The sequence below is a fragment of the Nycticebus coucang genome, chromosome 3, assembly GCF_027406575.1.
Source record: "Nycticebus coucang isolate mNycCou1 chromosome 3, mNycCou1.pri, whole genome shotgun sequence".
Classification (NCBI taxonomy): domain Eukaryota; kingdom Metazoa; phylum Chordata; class Mammalia; order Primates; family Lorisidae; genus Nycticebus; species Nycticebus coucang.
In genome coordinates, this window is record NC_069782.1 from 133319221 (window position 1) to 133338342 (window position 19122).

At 52.4% G+C, this 19122-nt stretch overlaps 1 protein-coding gene across 3 annotated transcripts in view; it reads right to left on the reverse strand.

Moving 5' to 3' along the window:
- Positions 1 to 2079: 2079 nt before the first annotated feature.
- COL17A1 (collagen type XVII alpha 1 chain) overlaps positions 2080 to 19122 on the reverse strand; it is a 49125-nt gene continuing 32082 nt past the window's right edge. For all 3 annotated transcript variants that reach the window (XM_053583161.1, XM_053583160.1, XM_053583162.1), the window contains 27 exons: positions 18602 to 18637; positions 18285 to 18356; positions 17451 to 17477; positions 16474 to 16509; positions 14710 to 14745; positions 14354 to 14434; positions 12743 to 12778; positions 12109 to 12186; positions 11208 to 11261; positions 10857 to 10910; positions 10118 to 10177; positions 9782 to 9808; positions 9428 to 9460; positions 9271 to 9345; positions 8902 to 8952; positions 8172 to 8294; positions 7472 to 7609; positions 6528 to 6596; positions 6083 to 6226; positions 5496 to 5585; positions 5285 to 5395; positions 4804 to 4950; positions 4183 to 4554; positions 3515 to 3652; positions 3214 to 3276; positions 3007 to 3087; positions 2080 to 2651 (listed from right to left, as the gene is read on the reverse strand). In XM_053583161.1, the coding sequence (XP_053439136.1) occupies positions 2599 to 2651; positions 3007 to 3087; positions 3214 to 3276; positions 3515 to 3652; positions 4183 to 4554; positions 4804 to 4950; positions 5285 to 5395; positions 5496 to 5585; positions 6083 to 6226; positions 6528 to 6596; positions 7472 to 7609; positions 8172 to 8294; positions 8902 to 8952; positions 9271 to 9345; positions 9428 to 9460; positions 9782 to 9808; positions 10118 to 10177; positions 10857 to 10910; positions 11208 to 11261; positions 12109 to 12186; positions 12743 to 12778; positions 14354 to 14434; positions 14710 to 14745; positions 16474 to 16509; positions 17451 to 17477; positions 18285 to 18356; positions 18602 to 18637 (2285 nt within the window). In that variant the 3' untranslated portion in view covers positions 2080 to 2598. The remainder of the gene's footprint in view (positions 2652 to 3006; positions 3088 to 3213; positions 3277 to 3514; positions 3653 to 4182; positions 4555 to 4803; positions 4951 to 5284; positions 5396 to 5495; positions 5586 to 6082; positions 6227 to 6527; positions 6597 to 7471; positions 7610 to 8171; positions 8295 to 8901; positions 8953 to 9270; positions 9346 to 9427; positions 9461 to 9781; positions 9809 to 10117; positions 10178 to 10856; positions 10911 to 11207; positions 11262 to 12108; positions 12187 to 12742; positions 12779 to 14353; positions 14435 to 14709; positions 14746 to 16473; positions 16510 to 17450; positions 17478 to 18284; positions 18357 to 18601; positions 18638 to 19122) is intronic.

The following is a 19122-nucleotide window of genomic DNA, read 5'->3' on the forward strand; positions in this document are numbered from 1 at the left end:
TATTTTGGGAAGCAGTCTTTATTGAGTGTCTGAAACTAGATTGTCCTGCATGAGAACCCTTTGCAGATTTTTTGTGTGTAAGTTCTGTTTTAAAACTTGCAGTCCTCGAAGTCTTGTGACCCTTACAGACTTGTTAGTGTTCCTAGCCATCCAGTCTACATCACATGCACACACACACAGACACAAATGTTTTTACTGGTAATTCGCTGGGAGGTGTCTTTCCACATAGAAACACTTTCTTTGAGAGGTGCTTAAAATGTGTCTATCAATATAAATACATATCTATATGTTTTTTTCTATTTCCTTTTTCCCCACTGTGAGATTATTTTTCTCACAAACATTTCACAAGTCATACGACCTCACTTCTGCTAAAATAACCTCTTTTTGTCATTGATATATTCATGCAGGATTCAGTAGGCAGCAGCATTTGGCAAGTGTTCAGCTTGACTGGAAGGAGGCATAGCATGCCATTTTCTAATCAAGGAGCATCATGCACTATTGAGTTCATTGTTGACTTTTTTTTTTTTTAACAAAAGAGCTTCAGATCCATCACTATTCAGCTGGAGATACATCTCATATCTGCCCCATCCTCTTTTTGTGTTTTGTTCAGAGAAGTTACCAAGTTTGGAGTTTGACCTTATTTCACTTGAGCATAGAACTTTACGGAAGACTTTTAGATAACATAGTAAATTTAGTAATAACGGAAAAACTCCTGAAGTCTGATTTAATCAAAGTAAGAATCATTATTAAAGTCCCTGAAGTTTCTTTTAATAAGAGTAAAAGCTACTTTTAAAATGTAAAATTAAATCCAGCCTTTGGGGGTAAAACTGGTAAGTTCTTTTGAAAAAAATTATTTAAAAGGCATATCATGTTAATTCACTATGTATGATAGTAAATTTTTATTAGAGTCAAACTAAAGTTGTTTGAAATTGTTATTTTTAAAATTCACATATTCATAGGTAGCAATCTATTAGGATATAATAAAAGAGGCAAAAAGATCATGTAGTGTTGGGTGCTGGACTGGTTTTTGCTTTTAGCAATTGTTTGGTTGGTACAGTGGAACTAAATGATGTGTCTTTTCCAGGATAATATGTGAGATACTCAAAAAAGACCATGTGGAAAACTAATAACCTGTCTTTTAGAAGTAGATTTAATACCATTTTAAACTATCCAGTAATTGAGAGGTCATGACTTGTTGCAAATTCACAAATTGACCCAGTATAGCCTCTTCTAAAATTTGAGTGTCTGATTTCACTATGAATTTCTTTGGGGCATTTGATATTTGTACATTTTTCTTTAATAGGAGTTTCAATATTCTATATATTACTTGCCCTACAGTCATAATTTGCCCCAGGGTAAAGCATACGTTCATTACAGATAAGCTTGTTGCTCATTTGCTGCATTTGTGTTTATTTCAATTAGTTTATGCTTGGGGAAAACCTTCATATGATTTGTAATATGCCCAGATCAAGTTTAGTTGCAGCTACCAGTCTGCCTTAAAACAGCTCAGTGATTAAATGAAATGCCAGAACTGTGTTCCAGAATACAAGAATTTTTTTTTTCTTGTGTTTGCAATAGTATTAGAGCCAGTTCACCCAGAATGTTTGTTTTTTTTTTTTTTAAACATTGGTCAGATGAATCACATTAAACATACTAAAAAAAAAAACTTTAATTGGAAATTTTACAATTGAAATGACTTTATCTTATAGACCACATACAAATGTTTTTAGACATTGAAAAGTGCTTAAAAACCAACTGTGCCCAGTACCCCATGTCCTTTCCTGAGTGCAGAGCAGAGGGTGACATCTTGAGCTGAAGCCATCTGTCCCCAGCATCAGGTATTCTTTACGCCCCTACTCCCTTCCTTACCCGTTGCCCCTCACCCTCTTTTCCTATTTGCTGTGGCCTAGCAGTATAATGTATCTGTGAACTCTAGCAGAGACCTATGGGACAGATCATAGCCACAATCAGACTTTTCTAAGCAAGTAGAAATATGCCATACATACAGAATATGATAACTATTAGAAACCCTGTCACCTCCTATAGGGGAAGTGAATTTCTTAATTTTTTCAGTGTGAGAGTTCTTAGCCAACTCTCTTCTGTGACCAGAGACCGTTGTCCATTTTCTGGGCTCATATTTAGTCAAAGGTCTAAGACTCCTGAGCTGATTTTTGTGTAGCTGGCTTTCTTTTTTTTTTGCAGTTTTTGGCTGTGGCCAGGTTTGAACCCACCACCTCTGGTATATGGAGCTGAAGCCCTATAGCTGGCTTCTTTCTTTTTTTTTTGACACTTCTGTTTCTTGGGGCTTGTACTAAGGGTTAAAGAAGCCAGGGCACTCAGATCTAGATAGAGAAGCTAGTATTCTAAAACATTGCTACTATTCTTAAAGTCTACCCAATGAAGCTGTATCAGATTTTGTGTCTTTGAGTTCTATATATGTATGTTTTGTTCAGACTAAAGTGTTGCTAAGTGACTATTTGGCTGTGCTGTGTCAGTAGCACCCTGACAGACTCCAGCTTTCCCCCTCTGGAGAGATTTGACTTAAGTGCCATATGCATTGAGCAAACTGGTCCAGGGGCTTGTCTCGCCAAGGCTAGCTCATGGCTTGGTGGCGATACTTCTTCTCCTCCGCCCAACGTAGACTTGGTCACCTGAAAGGAGATGAGTACAAGGTTTAAAAATACCTTGTGGTCTGCGGGAATCTTAGCTTGGATAATTACAGCAATTGTGACTACAAAAAGGGTGGTTTCAAGGGTGAGATCTTTCTCGTAAGAGAGCTTATTCACATTGTTACCCCATTTCATCACCAGCTTCCTTCACCTTTTCCCCCTGCCTTGGCACTCTCTCTCCTTCCTCTCGCCCTCACTGTGAATATGATAGTTATGCAAATTCTGTTCTTGGCAGTGTCTGCCTTCAGTAATCAGCTTTGTCTGAACCTCAGGCTGCTCTGGAATAAATCATTTGCTTCTCTACAGAGCACTTGAACCCATGACAGTCGGTGCTGACCTTTGTCTCCTTTTTCTCCCTTGTGCCCTCGAGGGCCAGGTGGCCCAGGATGACCTGGTGGTCCCACAGGGCCTCTGTCACCTAGAAGAACAGACAGGGGCATGACTAAGTGATGCAAGAGTATGGGGACCGAGGACAGGGAGTAGTGTAGCACCAGCAAGAGGTCGTTATTACGTGGGGTTGTGGGGACTCCCTCCCACCACTTACCTTTGGGTCCTGGGGTGCCCACCTCTCCCTTCTGCCCAGGGGGTCCTGGAATAGCTCCATAAGCTACAAGGGGGAGAAAAACTGGCCTTAGACTAGAGATTGCTTTGCAGCTTGGGAGGTCAAAGTAACAGATAGATGGTGTTGGAGTTTGGTCTTGTAAGAGGAAACAAAGTTTAGAATTTGATTTTCAGCATCTCAAGTGTTAATAACTAAGTTTTTCATGAGACTCTTGTCTCTAGAGTAGGCCCTGGGTGAGACTGCAGTGAGTCAGACGCAGGGAGAGCAACTGGGATGCCCTTACTTCGGAAGAAGTCCATGAGGTCCTCCGTCACGTTGCTGTAGGCAGAGAAGACCTTGCTGATGCCAGGGGGCCCCTGGGGCCCAGGCTGGCCAGGTGGGCCCTGGACAGGGTAGGCCATCCCTTGCAGCAGGCCCTGGCCTGTAAAACACAAAAGTGTGGGTGCAGGAAGCAGGGGTCGCCCCACACCCTCTTCATCGGGAGTACAATGTGCTGATAGTCTAACTTCCCAGCAAGGAGCAGTCTTGGGACCTCCTTTGTTTTCCCACGTGAGTGGCACAGGTCTCTACCCACTGTGGGCCTTCACCAAAGATAAGTAACCGTTCAGATAAAATACAGAGCAAAAGGACTTCTCAGTCCACTTCCTTCCCCAGCCTCACAGCACACTAGCATGGTGGTAATGACTCCTCCAGGACCCAGAACAAGTTTGGCGTTGAGAAAGCAAAGCACGGCACAGACAGCCCAGTGTGCTCTGTCCATGAAGCTTGGGTCCCAGCACAGAGGCTGCTTGAGCTGAGTGGGCTGAGAATCAGGATGGGGATTCTTGTCTACAGTCCCTGCCTGATTCCAGAAGTACTGTCTTCACAGCCTGGCTGCTCCAAAAATGGGAGGGCTGGTCTGGAGATGTCCACATGCTCCCCCAGCACCAAGGCCTAAATGTTCCTACTTACGCTGCAAGCTCTCCGACACCCGGACAGCCAGCTCGTTGTAATCCAGACCTCCAGCAAAGCCAGCCGTGAAGGGTCCATTGTCACCATTATACACGCCACCTCCTGCTGCTGCCCCATAGTCTCTGCCCAGGCCGGTGCTATAGGAGTCAGCTGCACGAAAGGCCACCCCTTCACCCAGGGTGCCTGCACCAGCCCCTCCTGTACTCGTGGAGGAGCTGTAGGAGCTGCCCCGTCTGCTGGACAAGCTGTGTGAGGAGGAGCTGCTTGCCCGACGGTAGGAGTCATCCATGGACAGGAGGCGGCTGTCCCCAGGTGGTCCCTGTGGCCCGGGGGGACCCGGGGGGCCAACTATGAAGCTGCGCACATCAGGACCTGCCAGGTAGGGAGCTGTGTGAGTGGGAAGCTCGGTGGAGAGAAAGACCAGGGACCTAGTGGGTGTCTTTGGGGCTCAACACCTCAACAGCTGGAAGTGAACCTCAGGGTCGTGGTACACAGGTGGGAAAGGAACCAGGCTATGCCCAACTGGCTTTCCCACACCAGCCTCCCAGTTCCTTTGAGCACCTCGCTGCCCCTCTGATGGAAAGAGCGAGGTCTGGGGAGGGGCAGAGGGACACCACCTACTTGTGAGGTAGCTGATCAGCTCGCTCCGGAAGCTGTCGCTGTTGTCAGCCGCGTAGGTCGCCAGAGCTCCGGAGACACCCGGGGGCCCTCGAGGACCTGGGGGACCAGGTGGGCCTGGAGGGCCTGGGATGGATGACAAGCCAGCAGCTGAGCAAGAAAAGAGAAAAGGGTCAGGGTCATGCTGTGGGGGAGCCCCGGCCCAGGAAGGGGTGGCAAGGCTGGGCTTCCTGAGTGGGGAGGGCCCAGTGCTTGCACCATTCAGGAGTGGCTGCTCCCACGGGTCCTCCCACTCCCAAGTCTGAGCCTCATTCAGCTCTAGTCCTGTCCCTTCCTCCCAGGTCCTCCGACCCTCATCACAGGCTGGGTGCCCCCGTCTCTCCTGGCTCCTTCCAGCAGCCCTGGGAGCCCTTGCCGAGCAGAGCCTGTCTAACGCTCCCTGGCTGCCCTCTGCCCTCCTTGTGCTTGCTCCCCAGTGCCCTACTATGCAAGTAAGATGAGAGGTCCTCCACGCTGATGCTGGACCACATATTGCCTGGGATCCCTGGTGGCCCTGGGGGTCCTGGGGGTCCAACGATGCCTCTGAATTCAGACCCTGAGACACCAGGGGAGGGGAGGGAGTCAGTCTAGGCCTGTGTTGAGGGGCTCTGTCTCTTCCCAGACCACCTGGACAGCTGTCCCCTGCATAGCCTCACCTTGAAGCAAGGAGAGGAGTTCCTCATAGGATGTTCCTGGCAGGCCAGGGGGGCCAGGGGGACCAGGGAGCCCAATGCTGATGCCAGAACCTGGTGGACAGAATCCCAAGCTGTGATGGATTCAGATCAGGCAGGGGAGGCATATAGAAGCCTGCCAGAGAGGCAGTCAGACATCAGAGCAATTTGAATACAAGTGGGGCAGGGGAGAGTGGCATAGGGAAGGGCGCAGAAACACCGTCCTGGGCCACCACCCGGGGGGAGGGGCCGAGAAGAGCAGAGGTCAAGGCTGGATGTCTGCATCATCCTTCTGCTCCGTACATGGGACTATGTGCGTGAGAGTGTGTGTTTGTGTGCACGTACATGCATGGTACGTGTGCACGAGAGTCCCAGACACTTGGCACACTCCTTGGGCATGACCCCAGGAGTCCCACACTCCTCTGGGGTCATTCTGCTGGTTTGGAGCCTGGCAAGAGGTCAATGGGGCCACCTCAGGGAAGCTCAGTACCGAGTCCTCATCCCAGGCCCCTCTTGACCACCCCTCCTGGCCACCCTGCCTGCAGAGGGCAGGCCAAGGGGCAGCCACTTACTTGACATGTAGCTGAGAATGCGGCTGCTCAGCTCTGCGTAGTCCAAAGATTGGAGAGACCCATCCCCACTGGCTCCTGGTGGTCCCGGGGGACCTCTAGGACCCATCAGGACCTGCTGACGTAGGTACTGGTGCACATCATCCCCTGGAAAGGAGAGAACATGCTAGCATGGACCCAGCCAGGACATGGGCATCCAAGGCCTAGTCCCATGCATGGACTGGCTTCAGAAGGACATTTGTGAGTTCTGGGTTCTCAGGTCCACAGTGGCCAGGCTCCTGAAGGGGCACCTGTCTGTCTTCCTAGCATTGGGAGGAGGATTTGCTGCCCATTTTCATTGGTTTGCTGGCTCCTTGCCTTGGAGGACTGACTCCCACTTGCAGCCTGACAAGTGAGGTCAAGAGATAGTAAAGATGGTCCCACCCTTGACCCCACCACAGGCACTCACGCCGCAGCAAAGCCAGGATGTCTTCAGAAGAGATGGAGGCAGAGGACAGGCTGACACTGTACCCCGAAGCTGCCAGGAAGAAAACCCCAGGTTACCTGCCAAATGGGCACCAGACCAACACCCTCATTATTCCAGAATCTGAAACACCCGGACAACTAGCTGTTTTGAAGCTATTTTGAAAGAATGAAAAGGTCAAAATTTGTTTTTCTGGTAGGAACTGCAGTTTGTTTTTAAGCATTTGCTTTAGCTCTGCGGTCCCCAACCCCTGGGCCACAGACCAGTTTGTGGCTTGTTAGGAACTAGATCCCACAGCAGTAGGTGAGCAGTGGAGGGAGCAAAGCTTCATCTGTGTTTATAGCTGCTCCTGGTTGCTGTTGTCACTCTGTGCGCGCGCACACGTGTGTGTGTGTGTGTGTGTGTGTGTGAGCTCCTGTCACAGCAGCAGCAGTAGATTCTCATAGGAGCACAAACCTTACGGTAAACTCCACATGGGAGGGATTCTGCTGATGAGAATCTAATGCCTGATGATCTTAGGCTGAGATGTGATGCTCTCAAATCATCCTGAAACCATCTCCCCAACCCTGGTCCATGGAAAAATTGTCTTCCATAAACTAATCCCTGGTGCTAAAAATGTTGGGGGCCACTGCTTTAGCCTAACTCTCAACAGACACTTCCAACCTGAAGGCTCTGTTTTCATGAGGACAGAAGACGTGCCCATGGTCAGGAACACATCAGCCAAGCGCAGGTGGCTCATTCAGCACTGCTGTTGGTATGTTGTTAATCTGAACAAACCCTGCTGAAGCTGTGCCCCAGGGGCCAGATTATCATGAATTCAGAATTAATGATCATATTCAGGAGAAGGGCAAAATGAACAGCAAATTAAGAGATGAGGTTCTGGGTGCAAAAGTGGCCCCCCAAAATAAAATGTACAGGGAGAGGCTCACTCTGTAAGTAGTTCAAGACTTGGCTCGCCAGCTCTGAGTAGTTGAAGGTCTCGCCTGTGATGGTGGTGACAGGCCCCGGGGGGCCAGGTGGGCCTGGGGGACCCTGAACTCTAGACAGGTAAGATCTGACACTGTCACCTGCCAACAAAGGAATAAAGCATTGTCAAGCCTGTCCCCCCCAGAGGACAGGTCCTCCCCACAGGGGTGAGCTGGAACACATGATGAAATGCCTGCCCTGCCCCCATGCATGGGCCCAAGGCAGGGCCAGTGGGGAGCCTAGATGCCTCTTGTTGTCTTTCTCCTTGTCACAGATGGAGAACCAGAGGCAGAGGCCTGTGCTGGGTCAGGTGGTCTGTGGGGGCTGTGGTCCAACAAGACTCCAGTCAACCACCCATTTGACAAATGACCCCCGTGCTAGCATGAGGTGAGAGAGTGCGTGCGTGTGAAAGTATGTGTGAGTGCCAGGCGCCCTCCCCAGTGTTGGGGGGCAGCTGGGGGCAGCCGGAGTTGGACCCTTCCAGCCTGCAGGTCAGGCTGCAGGCGTAGAAGACTGGGGCCTGGCCACACAGACTGTTGCCCTGACACACACACACACACACACACACACACATACACACACACACGGATACCTCACACAGACATACGCTCACACAGTCCCACCGCCCTAAAAGGCCTGCAAGGCTGGGTGCTGGCCACTCACTCTGCATGTATTCAGAGATGTACTGCTGAATCTCCCGGCCAGAGCTGCTAATGGAACCTGGAGGCCCTGGAGGCCCTGGGGGACCTGGTGGGCCTTGCAGGTATGTGGAGCTCGATGACCCCCCTGCAAGAAAAGAGAAAGCAACGTGAGTTGGCTTCTCCAGCCCCAGGGTCAGACAAATAGGGGCCCAGGTAGTGCTTCTAGGGCAGCGGTTCTCAACCTGTGGGTCGCAACCCACCGGAACTGTATTAAAGGGTCGCAGCATTAGGAAAGTTGAGAATCACTGTCCTAGGGTCTGAGGAGGAAGGGTCTCTCTCAGGGGAAGAAATGGGACCATGGCAAAAAGGAGAGTCTCTGAGAAGAGAAGAAAGGACTGCCTGTGGCAGCCAGTGTCTGGCAGGGGCAGAACTGGCCAAGCCTCGCTTTCCTCCAGGAACCTGCTCACCCCCACATAATGTCCCTCTGAGCAGCCAGCACCCAGGGCCTGCTCTGTCTCCACCATTCGCGGCTGGCATTGTTAGTCATCTTTACATACATGGGAGCCCTTCCCTCCCACCCCACTGATTGTAACCCCCTTAAAGGCAGCTCATAGATCCTGGCTTAGGGAGGAGGTGCCCAGTCAACACCAAGTCAGGGAAAAACAGGTGAATGGATAAAATCACATCCTCATTGGAATGATCAGCTTTGCTGAAGGACGGGGACAGGAACTTCAGTCACCTTTGGTTCTTACCTCGAGAGGGACCACCAGGAATGCCAGGAGCTCCTGGGACGCCAGGATCACCTGGAATCCAAAACAAGAAACCCTGTTTACATCACCTCCTCCGGAAAGCCTTTCCTGAGTAAGCCCAGGCACACTCAGTGTGAGGCCCAACAATTGTGCCACATCTCCTAGCCGTGTTTCTACAATGATACCACCAGGTTGGTGCACAGAGACTCCGTGTCTCCACCCCTCCCTCCCGTTGGCCTTCCCTTCCTCCAGCCCCTGTCCATCCCAAGCCTTCAGCAGCAATAGCACCTGCTGCCTTCTCCCCAGGCTCTGGGCTCCGGTGCCAGGCCTTCCCCAGTGCCTCAGCACCTTCCTGGCTGCTCCCTCACTGACCTTTGTCTCCTTTGGGGCCCTGGGGGCCAGGCGGGCCTGGTGGTCCCTGAAGGTTGAGTCCAAGAGAACCGGACCCTGGAAACCCACAACACAGCTGTCAGCCAGGGCTGCAGAGGCTCTGGCTGGAGCCAGAACAGGGCAGGGGCTCAGCTCTTACCTGAGCTTGAGAACCCTGGGAGGCCCTGCTCGCCTGAAGGATATACAGAGAGGGGCAGTTAGTCTCACCTTCTTTGCCCTGTCCCCAATATCATCCTCAGAGACTCCCCAAGATCCATGGTTGCTGGGACAGCATTGGTCTTTGAGCAGTACCTAGAGCTGCTACACACACACACACACAAAATCTCACACCACACACACTCACATAAACATTCAGCCACTCACAGGGACACACTTTGACCCACTGGTGTTCATTTGGACCAAATGTGTTTCCATCGAGCTGAAAACTCTTGGAAGGTCAGCTTGCGCCAGCCCACCCCTCCCCAGGTTTTGTTTGGTGCCAGCTCTACTGTACCTTGGTGTCCTCGGGGGCCTGGGGGACCTGAGGGGAGGAGGTAGAGAGGCATCAGACAAGTACCAGCCATGTGTTGTGGCTTCCACGGGCCCCCAGTGGAAGGGATGGGGGCTTCTTCCACCAGGCCAAAGCAGGGTGGGATTCTGTGTGGAGTTTCTGACCACTGTGCTCCACCCCCACCCCACGCTCCAGGCTGCTGGGGGTGTCCTAACGGGACATGGCAGGAGGATGAAGAAATGTCTCGGCTCATCCAGCCTCATCAAAACTCCCCTGCCTGCCAGGTGGTTGAGTAAGGGACATACAGTGGCTTCTGGGATCCCTCAGAGACTTTCTCACCTTGGTCACCTTTGGGACCTGGGGGGCCAGGTGGGCCTGGGGGGCCAGAGAAGAAGGTCTCTGCAGAGAAAAGAAATAATTTGAGTGTGGACACAGCAGAGTTTGTGAGGGGCGGCACCCAGCATAGCACTGGGCTCACTGTACACGCTCATCAGCGGGTGGGTAGGGTGGGAGGTTGGGAGGTTGGGTATAAAGATAAATGAATGATGAACAGATGAAAAGATGCATGCGTGGGTGGGGATAAATGAAATCTGCTAGAGACAAGTTCTGGCCTCCTATTTGCTCTCAGGTGTGTTCCATAAGTTTCTATGTTGTTGCATTTATCTCATTGCACGCCCATAGGTCCCAGCTGCTGTACCACCTACTGTATCCTCGCGGAGGACAGGAACCAGGTCTCCCTAGTCCAGTGGTTCTCAACCTGTGGGTCGCAACCCACAGGAACTGTATTAAAGGCTCACGGCATTAGGAAGGTTGAGAACCCTGCCCTAGTCAGTCCAGAAACTCCCAAAGGGCAGAGCTGGCTCCCTCTCTCAGCCAGGCTGCCAGGGGGGTTGGGTTGGCCTGGTTTATTGCCCCCATGAGCAGCAAGTGGCAGGAAGAGCATAGAAACACAGCCCTGTGGAAAGCCAGCCGAAGGAAGCACGTGAGCCAGCCAGGAAGACCACAGGCTGCACTACAGCCCATGCCCGGGCGAGGGCTGAGGTGCGGGGACAGGTGTGATTCAACTCACTGACATTACCTGAGTTCGCCAGGAGAGATCCTGGGGGGCCTGGTGGGCCTGGCAAGCCTTCTCCTAGAAAAGAGGACCCCAAGACTTATTAGTGAGAAGAGGGGGGCAGAGGATTCACATGAGTTAATACAGAGGGTCTGGGCTCAGGGTCCCATTGCTCCCTATCCCTCACCTCCCTATCCCAGCAGGGAGCCTGGCTGTCACCCAGAGGACCTGAAATAGAAGGCCCTGTGGAAGAGGCAATGCTGAGCTCAGGGAGTGCAGATACCACTCCTGGGAGCAGGACCTTGGCTTCCTCGCTAAGTGCTGTTCCCTGTCCCCCAAGAGGCCCCACCTTCCAGAGGTCCCTGAGATGCTTACCTGGTGGCCCACGTGGCCCCGGTGGCCCCGGAGGACCTCGTAAATCAAGACCTTCTGTAGAGAGAAGAAAACAGAAATGAGCAGTTGTCAGGAGGCTGTTCTCTGCTACACTTCTACACCTCAGCATGACTGCCAGTCCCAAGCACCCTGGGCGTCACAGACCAGAGATCAGGCCCTGGGTCATGGCACGGGGACCCTCCAGTAACCCATCTGCTAAGGGTGCCTTCATTCAGAGGGAGGCAAAGCTGCAGTCACGTTCCCTGGCAGCTGATGAGTCCCCAAGAACTGGAGCCCAGGTGTCAGAGACCCTGGGTTCAAATTCCTGCCTAGACACATCTAGTGGGCGACTCTGGGCACGTTCTCAACCTAGTTCAGCCTCTGTAAAGCACAGTGAGTCCCACGGGACAGGGTGTTGTGAAGACTCAGTCTGACCCTGCTAAATGCTGCCTCCCTAACACAACAAGAACACAGTGAACACTGGACCGGCTGTGGCCATCATCTTTGTCCTTCAGCATACCGGCCGTCCAGGTGGAGGCCCAGCACATCTCCATATGGGCTCTTTGAAGGACTCTTCCATCAGGAGGATGCTGAGAGCCCATGGACCCTTGTCACTACTCTCGGAGTTGGGGCTGCACTCCTGCCACATGCTCACGGTCAAGGCCAGGGCTGCCCTGGGTCCCCCTGGCATCCTAGAACCTGGCAGCTGCCCCACCCTCCTCACTCACCCTCCCACACTAGACAAGCCCCTGCTGTTCCTTTCAGCTTTCATTGCTCATCCTGCCGTCCTCACAGTGGGCCCTGGCGGGTGACTCACTGGTGCAGCTGTCATGGGCTGTGAGTGGGGTGCCATTGCTCTACACCCACCCCCAGCACCACCCGTCAGAAGAATGGTGCCACTCACGGGCAGCAAGGACCTCAGAGATGGAGCTGCTACTAGCCAGGAACGATTCACCAGCAAGTCCTTGCTCACCTCGTGGGCCTGGGGAGGGGGGGGAGACACAGAGTTAGGGTGGGCACTGCCCGCAGCAACTGGTTCCTGCTTCCCCTTGGGAGCTGGGACCCAGGTGCCAGGTGTAGGGCAGGACCTAGTGGAGAGAGTGGGGCCTAGGCCTTGAGCACTGGGTTGTCAGTGGCCAGAGCCCCCCCAGGAGGAACTGAGCTAGCCTTTCTTAAGCCTGTTTTTGACATTTGGAGTCAATAGACAGGAGGCATGATTATCAAGGTCTGGTCACATGAGCCCTGGGGCCTGTGTAACAGCTGGGCTCAACCCTAGGCCAGGGGACACAGTGCCTCGGTCTCCCTGCCCCGAGGACTACTACCTTCTCAGAAACATGGAAGAGGGTGAGAGGAGGTGTCTCCCCTGGCAGCTGAGGCCTCACAAAGCTCCTGGCGAAGAGCCCCGGTGAGCCCTGCTCTCCTTTCCCAAACCACACGTCTCTCACTTCATCTAAAACACGGGTGCCCAAGTCCCCGCATGAGGAAAGTCCTCCTCACTGAACCCACAGGGCCATGTTTTCTTCCAGGGCGTGACATACCTTGCTGTCCTGGGAGACCGGCTGGGCCAGCGGGGCCTGGAAACAGGGTTGGGGAAGAAAAGGCTAAATCGCACCCCTAGGGGTTACGGGAACTGAAGAAAGGGCAGTCACCCAAGTCCACACATAATTCCTCACAAGGCCTGGAACAGTGGCCCAAAGAAGTCAACTTGCTTATTTGAATTGAGAGCAATAAACAATTTGAGACCAGCCCTGTGTGGTCCAGCTTGCTGAGAATATCTCTAACAGGTCCTGGGACCTGCGGGAGGCAGGGCTGTCCTTTGTGGCACGGTCGTTTAATGGTTAGGGACTACTTCTACGTTCCCCAAGTGTCCTCCCTCTCACTGGAGCTGGTCAGCAGGGAGGCTGGTGTATGCTTGCATTGGCCGGGTTAAGTTGTATTCTTGTTTGTGTGTAAAATGTTTAAATAATAAAAAGATGCTTATAACAAGGAAACAGGCATTTTGGAAACATAGGAAAAAACTGTCCATAATTCTTTAGCTTGTGAATATTTCATCTTATTTCCTTCGAGAACTTTTCTTTGTTTTTGTTTTTTGAGACAAAGTCTTACTCTGTCACCCAGTCTCCAGTGCCCTGGTGTCATCTTAGGTCACTGCAATTTCAAACTCTTGGGCTTAAGTGATCCTCTTACCTTGGCCTCCCAAGTAACTGGGACTATAGGAGTCCACCATGATGTTGGCTAATTTTCCTATTTTTAACAGAGATGCAGTCTTCCTCTTGCTCAGGCTGTCTCAAACTCCTGAGCTCAAGCAATCCACCTACCTTGGCCTCCCAGAATGTTAGGATTATAGGCATGAGCCACTGTGCCAGCCTATTTAGAGTACTCTAAATAACGGTATTATTTAGAGTATTCCATACCTGAATACTCTAAATAATACCGTTATTTCCCAGGAAAAAAAAATTTTTTTAAGACAGTCTCACTTTGTTGCCCTGGGTAGAGTGCTGTGGCGCCATAGTTCACAGCAACCTCCAACTCTGGGACTCAAGCGATTCTCTTGCCTCAGCCTCCTGAGTAGGTGGGACTACAAGTGTCCGCCACCATGCCCAGCTATTGTTAGAGATGTGGTCTCACTCTGGCTCAGGCTGGTCTCAAATCTGTGAGTTCAGGCAATCCACCTGCGTCGGCCTCGCAGAGTGCTAGGATTACCCCACACCCGACCCACTCCCAGGAACTTTTTTCAGAAGTCCTCATATTTTTGTCATGATCCCATCATTGTTGGTTGATTAGGGACACTTTCTCCTAATAATTGCTAGCATTTTTGTTGCCCTGGATGCATACTATCAAATTGTTAGCTCAAGTGTTCTGCCTGGTTGCAGGCTAGGAAGACAGATTGGGCCACATCCTCACCCTGCTGCTTACTGGCCCTGAGCCTCAGCCTTCCTACCTGTGAATCTGAGGCAGCTTCAGCCTCCTCTGTGGTAAAGTGTGATAACTGACCTCTGGGACAGTAAGAGTTTGTTTTTCTCAGGCCAAACTTCTGACTCTCTCTCCTGGGTTCCCACCCAGGGTTTCAGCCCTTGAGCGAACATAGCTAGAGTTGATGCGGCCATGGCCTGCCACTGATTTGGGGCAAAGCAAAAGAAAGGACTGACCTGGAACACCTGGAGGTCCTGGGGGTCCCATGGCTCCAGGAGGCCCTGGGGGGCCTGGGACAGTGAGCGTTGATGACCCCTCTGCAAACAGAAGACACGTAGAACACTGAGCCCCACTCTTCTTGCTCAGAAGTGCTGGGACCGAGCCAGGTTGTAGGCTGGGCAGGCTCAAGTTTCTTCCTCTCATCACCGCTAAACTTTCCCCCTTCCTTTGCTGCTGATCCAAAGGGCTCACAGGCACATCTTGCCCAGAGCACCATGCTGGCAGACTGGCACTTCTTGGAGGGCAGAGCCAGAGTAGGTCCCCGGTACATGAGAGAGACACAAGCAGGAGGGTCCCTTCCTGACCCGCCTACCTGAAGTCACGATCTTGCCTGGAGCTCCAGGTTCACCTGGGAGGGGAGGAAGAGGAGGAGAGTGGTTGTTCTAAGGATCAATTAGTAGCTCCATAAATTATTTGCAAGGCTTCTGATTGCACTTGAGACCACTCCTGGGGCTTCTCACTCTCTGGCTAACGGCATTTTAATGAACTGCAGGGGAGCGTGCCAGATGCATTAAGCAGGGTCTCTCATCCATCTTTGCCCAGAGCAGGGGCGGCATGGGGGCCCGTGGGAGAGTCTGCCTTTCAGTGAGGCCAGAAAGAGGCCAGCCTGAGAGCTGCTCATGCTCCCATGGTCCTGCTCCTCTGCCCCAGAATCACTTTATTTGAGAAAATTACACAAAGGTCAAAGGACAGTGGTGGTGAGTTCCTAGAGAATTCCACGGGACAGTTGCAGAATTCAAAGGGGGCTCTGTGGGTGGTAAGAGCGGGACATCCTGAGTTACATGCAGAGCGGCAGTCTTTTCTGCCTATGTCTCAGGGCTCTGAAAATGCAAGTGTGTGTGGAGGACTTCCAAGAAGAGGAGGTCGGATCCACACATTCCCAAACTTCATGACCACTGGTACATCTCTCAGCACTAACGATCCGGGGACTGGCTTGGGGAAATCATTCTTTAGGGGCCACTTTTTCCACTTCCCAAGGTCTGTAAGCAATGAAGTCATTCACAGGAGGAACAGATGACTCTGATTTTCCCCCGGGAGAGGCGGGGGTGGTCTCTGCTCACTAACCCTCAGCCTGTGGTCAGAGCTGAGATAGGAGAAAGCCCAGGAGTTTGTCTTGGGCATAATCCAACATCAGGTAAAATGTCCACTCTCGTGCATGATGTCCAGGTAGGGTCTGAAGTCCCCCTTGGACAGGAAGCCATGGGCCCTGGAGAATCCTCAATAATCCCCAAACCCATGAGACTCGATTATAGGTTCCACATACTCACAACTGGATTTATAGACCCAGAAATTTGTCTGCCTGGGATGTATGAACTTGTTTGTCATTATTTTGGAATTACAGTTACTCATCCCTAAAGAATTCCTTGGCCCAACTAGTCACTGCAAATAGTTTCTGGAAAGTAGTTATTTTAGGGTCCCACCAAGGTAACAGTGACTGCTCATGACAGAGCATGGGGGTCACAGGGACAGAAGGAGGAAGACCATCCTGAGCACTGTGTATCCCTGGACTCTCTCGGGGTCAGGGTCTGAGGGACAGAACTGGCTCAGAGCGTCACCACGCTGCCCCATCCCACCCCTGAGGACTATTTCCCCTCCCAGTACTTGGCCTGGCCCCCTTAGCAGCACTCAACACTCAGTCAGCCTGTGTTGAAGCCTTTCTCAGGAAGAGTCTGGTGTGTCTGGTAGGCCAGGTCACACCAAGGCCTACCTACCTGAATGATAAGGGTTCCTGCCAGGGGGAAGAGAGAGTGGGGACTGAACACTTCTGGAGACATTTTAGAGGGAAATCAGGGGCAGGAAAGGCAACACCTTCCCAGATCCTCCTGCAACAGCAGCCTGGAGACATCCAGGTATCAAAGCGGGGATAGGTGTGGGGTGTGTGGGGAGGGGTTCGGGCCTTGGCACTTGGCACAAAGTCCCTTGTCACCCAACCTGATATCCTTCTGCTGGAGCCACTAGATGCCACTGTTGATCCAGGCTCTGGCCAGAGAGGGCCCTCCCTCCTGCCAGTCCCTCCCTTCCTGCAGACACTGTTAGTGAAAAGAAAGAATATCCTTCCATTTAGAAAACCACCTACCTTTAGTCCCTGGTCGGCCTGGGGTACCAGGAAGTCCTGATGTGATTCGAAAAAAGTCAGTCAGAATGGTGAAGGCTCAGCAATTCCACACCCCTTGGGTGGCAACCTGTGCTCTGTCACTCAGCCCAGCTATAGCTGCCCTGAGACCTATCTGCTCTGCCTTGGCCCAGGCTGACCAGGGAAGCCTCTTGCTTTGAGTCCTCGCTCTTCTCTGGGAAATGGGGCAATAGCTGGGCTTGGGGCAGGCAGGGGCCTACAGGCTCAGCTTCGGTGGGTTTCAGGGTTTTATGCCCTGGGGGCCTGCAGAGCAAGGCCTGGCTTCCTATGTCCCATGCAGCCCCACCTCTTGCTTTGACAGCATCTGAAGGAGGCCACTGTATGGTCACCTGCTGGGGGGTGTACCGATCTTAAATCTTTGCCTAGTTTTCCTCAGGAAATGAGAGGCTGGGTGTGGTGACCATTTTTTAAATCCAAATGCATGCACACTGGTCCAACTAGGACAGGCTTTTTTTTTTTTTTTTTGCAGTTTTTGACCAGTGCTGGGTTTGAACCCACCACCTCCGGCACATAGGGCTGGTGCCCTGCTCCTTTGAGCCACAGGCGCTGCTCAGGACAGGCTTTAACATGGAGCCATTCCAGAGAAATTGGGCCCTCCCAGCAGGCAACGCAGGCCTCTGTGGGGATAACGGAGATCCAGCCAGTGGGTTCGGGGCCTCCTCTTGGGATTCCTACACCAGAGAGGAGCAGGACACAGACAGAATCGGCACACACCTACCCTCCTTGCTGCTAGAATAGTAGAAATGCTCTGTGCCTACTTTTCCTTCCTGAGGTGCTTCTCAAGACCCACAGAGAAAGGGTGTGTTTGCGAGGGAGTTGGGGAGAAGACATTCTTGAGTGACCTCAGGGAAAGCACTGGCCAACAGCCACGCCAGGAGGAGGAGGACAGAATGGCAAGCAGGAGTGACCCAGTGACTCACCCTGAGGTCCCTGGGGTCCCGTGAGACCTGCGGAAAACAAGACACAAGAAAGAAGAGTTGAGGGGCTGAGGGCTGTCCCTGGGGAGCCACACACTCCCCTGCCTCACGCAGGGCAGTGGGTCTCCAGGCCCCTGCCAGCTTGGGGTGGACAGCAGCTTTTGGGCATTGTAGGGAAGCAAACCACTGAGCCTCTTTGGGTTCACAGACCTTTTCAGAGTCTGAGGAGAGCCCAGAATATGGCATGTACACACTCCCTCAGAGCTCCGACTGGGCACCAGCCAAGGAGGCAGAGGCCATCCTGCTGTCAGAGGACCCCCTCCCCACCCCGCCCCGTGAGGCCTGCTGTGACCGCACACTCTCTTGGCGGGCTTTGATGTGTTCTTCTGTCAGCCTGTGAAACCTGCCTTGTCTTCCCGACATGAGGACTCTAACCGTAGTTCTCTCCTTGGGCTGGTGGGTCCTGGGGAGGGTCCAGATGCAGCCCCAGAGAGGAGAACTGCAGGGGAAGGGCCCAGAGTAGCAAGATACTGAGGTGATATTCAAACCTGAAATTTTATGAGATCCCCTGCCCCTTTCTAGAGCTCCTTGCTTTCTGTGATTAATCTTTCTCTTCTAAACTGCCAGACTTGGTGATTCAGAGGTACCAGGGCCCACAGCCACTGCACACAGCACAACTTGGCAGTGTGGCCACTCCCTGCTGAGCCGCCAGAGGGAAGGGGGTGAGGGCCGAGTGGGGTGCCTATACATGCATGCAAACACACACGACAATGAACACGCACACCCACACGCCCACACGCACCATGCAGGTGTGGCTGCCACTTCCCATGCTGTTACCTGGCTTGCCTGGGTCTCCGGATGGTCCTGGTGGGCCGCGGATTCCAGGCATCCCAGTGAGACCTTGTTCACCTGGAGAGAGCATGACCAACACAGGACATGTTTTCATTTTAGGAAAGCTGACCTGGCCAGCACACCAGGGCTGATGGCTTCCCTGACTGACTTGCTGCCAGGTGGAGGGGAGAATGGGACAAACTGGACTCTGGTCCTCTGGCATTGTGGCTAAGAGAACGAGGGCTGCACACGGGGACACGGGCAGGGCAGGGAGTGGAGGCAGGATGGGTAGTGGGGCTGAGAACCGCAGGGAAATGACCAACCTCTCGGGCCTTGGTGTCCATCGGGGCCTGCAGGACCTGGTAAAGCAGAAGCAAAGTCCATCAGTGGCTCCTGGACTTGTTTCTGTGCCCCTCCCTCTCCTGCCCCAGCAGCTTTAAAGCACATTGTCTTCCTGCAGCCACCAGCCTTGGCAGAAGCCCTGTCTTTGCCATGGCCTCTAGATCCAGCATTCTCCTGGCCGCCTCCTCCTAAAACAGTGACTGTCTTCCTGCTGAGAATCGCTCAGCAACTCCCCCATCAAATGGCAGGAGCCGAGATGCCCAATGCTTGGCATGTTTACTGGAGGTGGTGGAAGTCAAGGTCTTCCAGCTTCTTGTCTCCTCTGCTCTAGGCACTATCCTATCCTCTGTCCAAAGTGGTGTCCTTTGGGGACCGTGTCTGTTCTTTCCCTCCCCAGTCATGTGCCTACATGGAATTTTCCAAACTGGCTGTGATTAAAATCTTCCTAACTTTTTAGGACCATCTGAAATGCCACCTCCATCCTTCTGCTTCAAAGAAATCT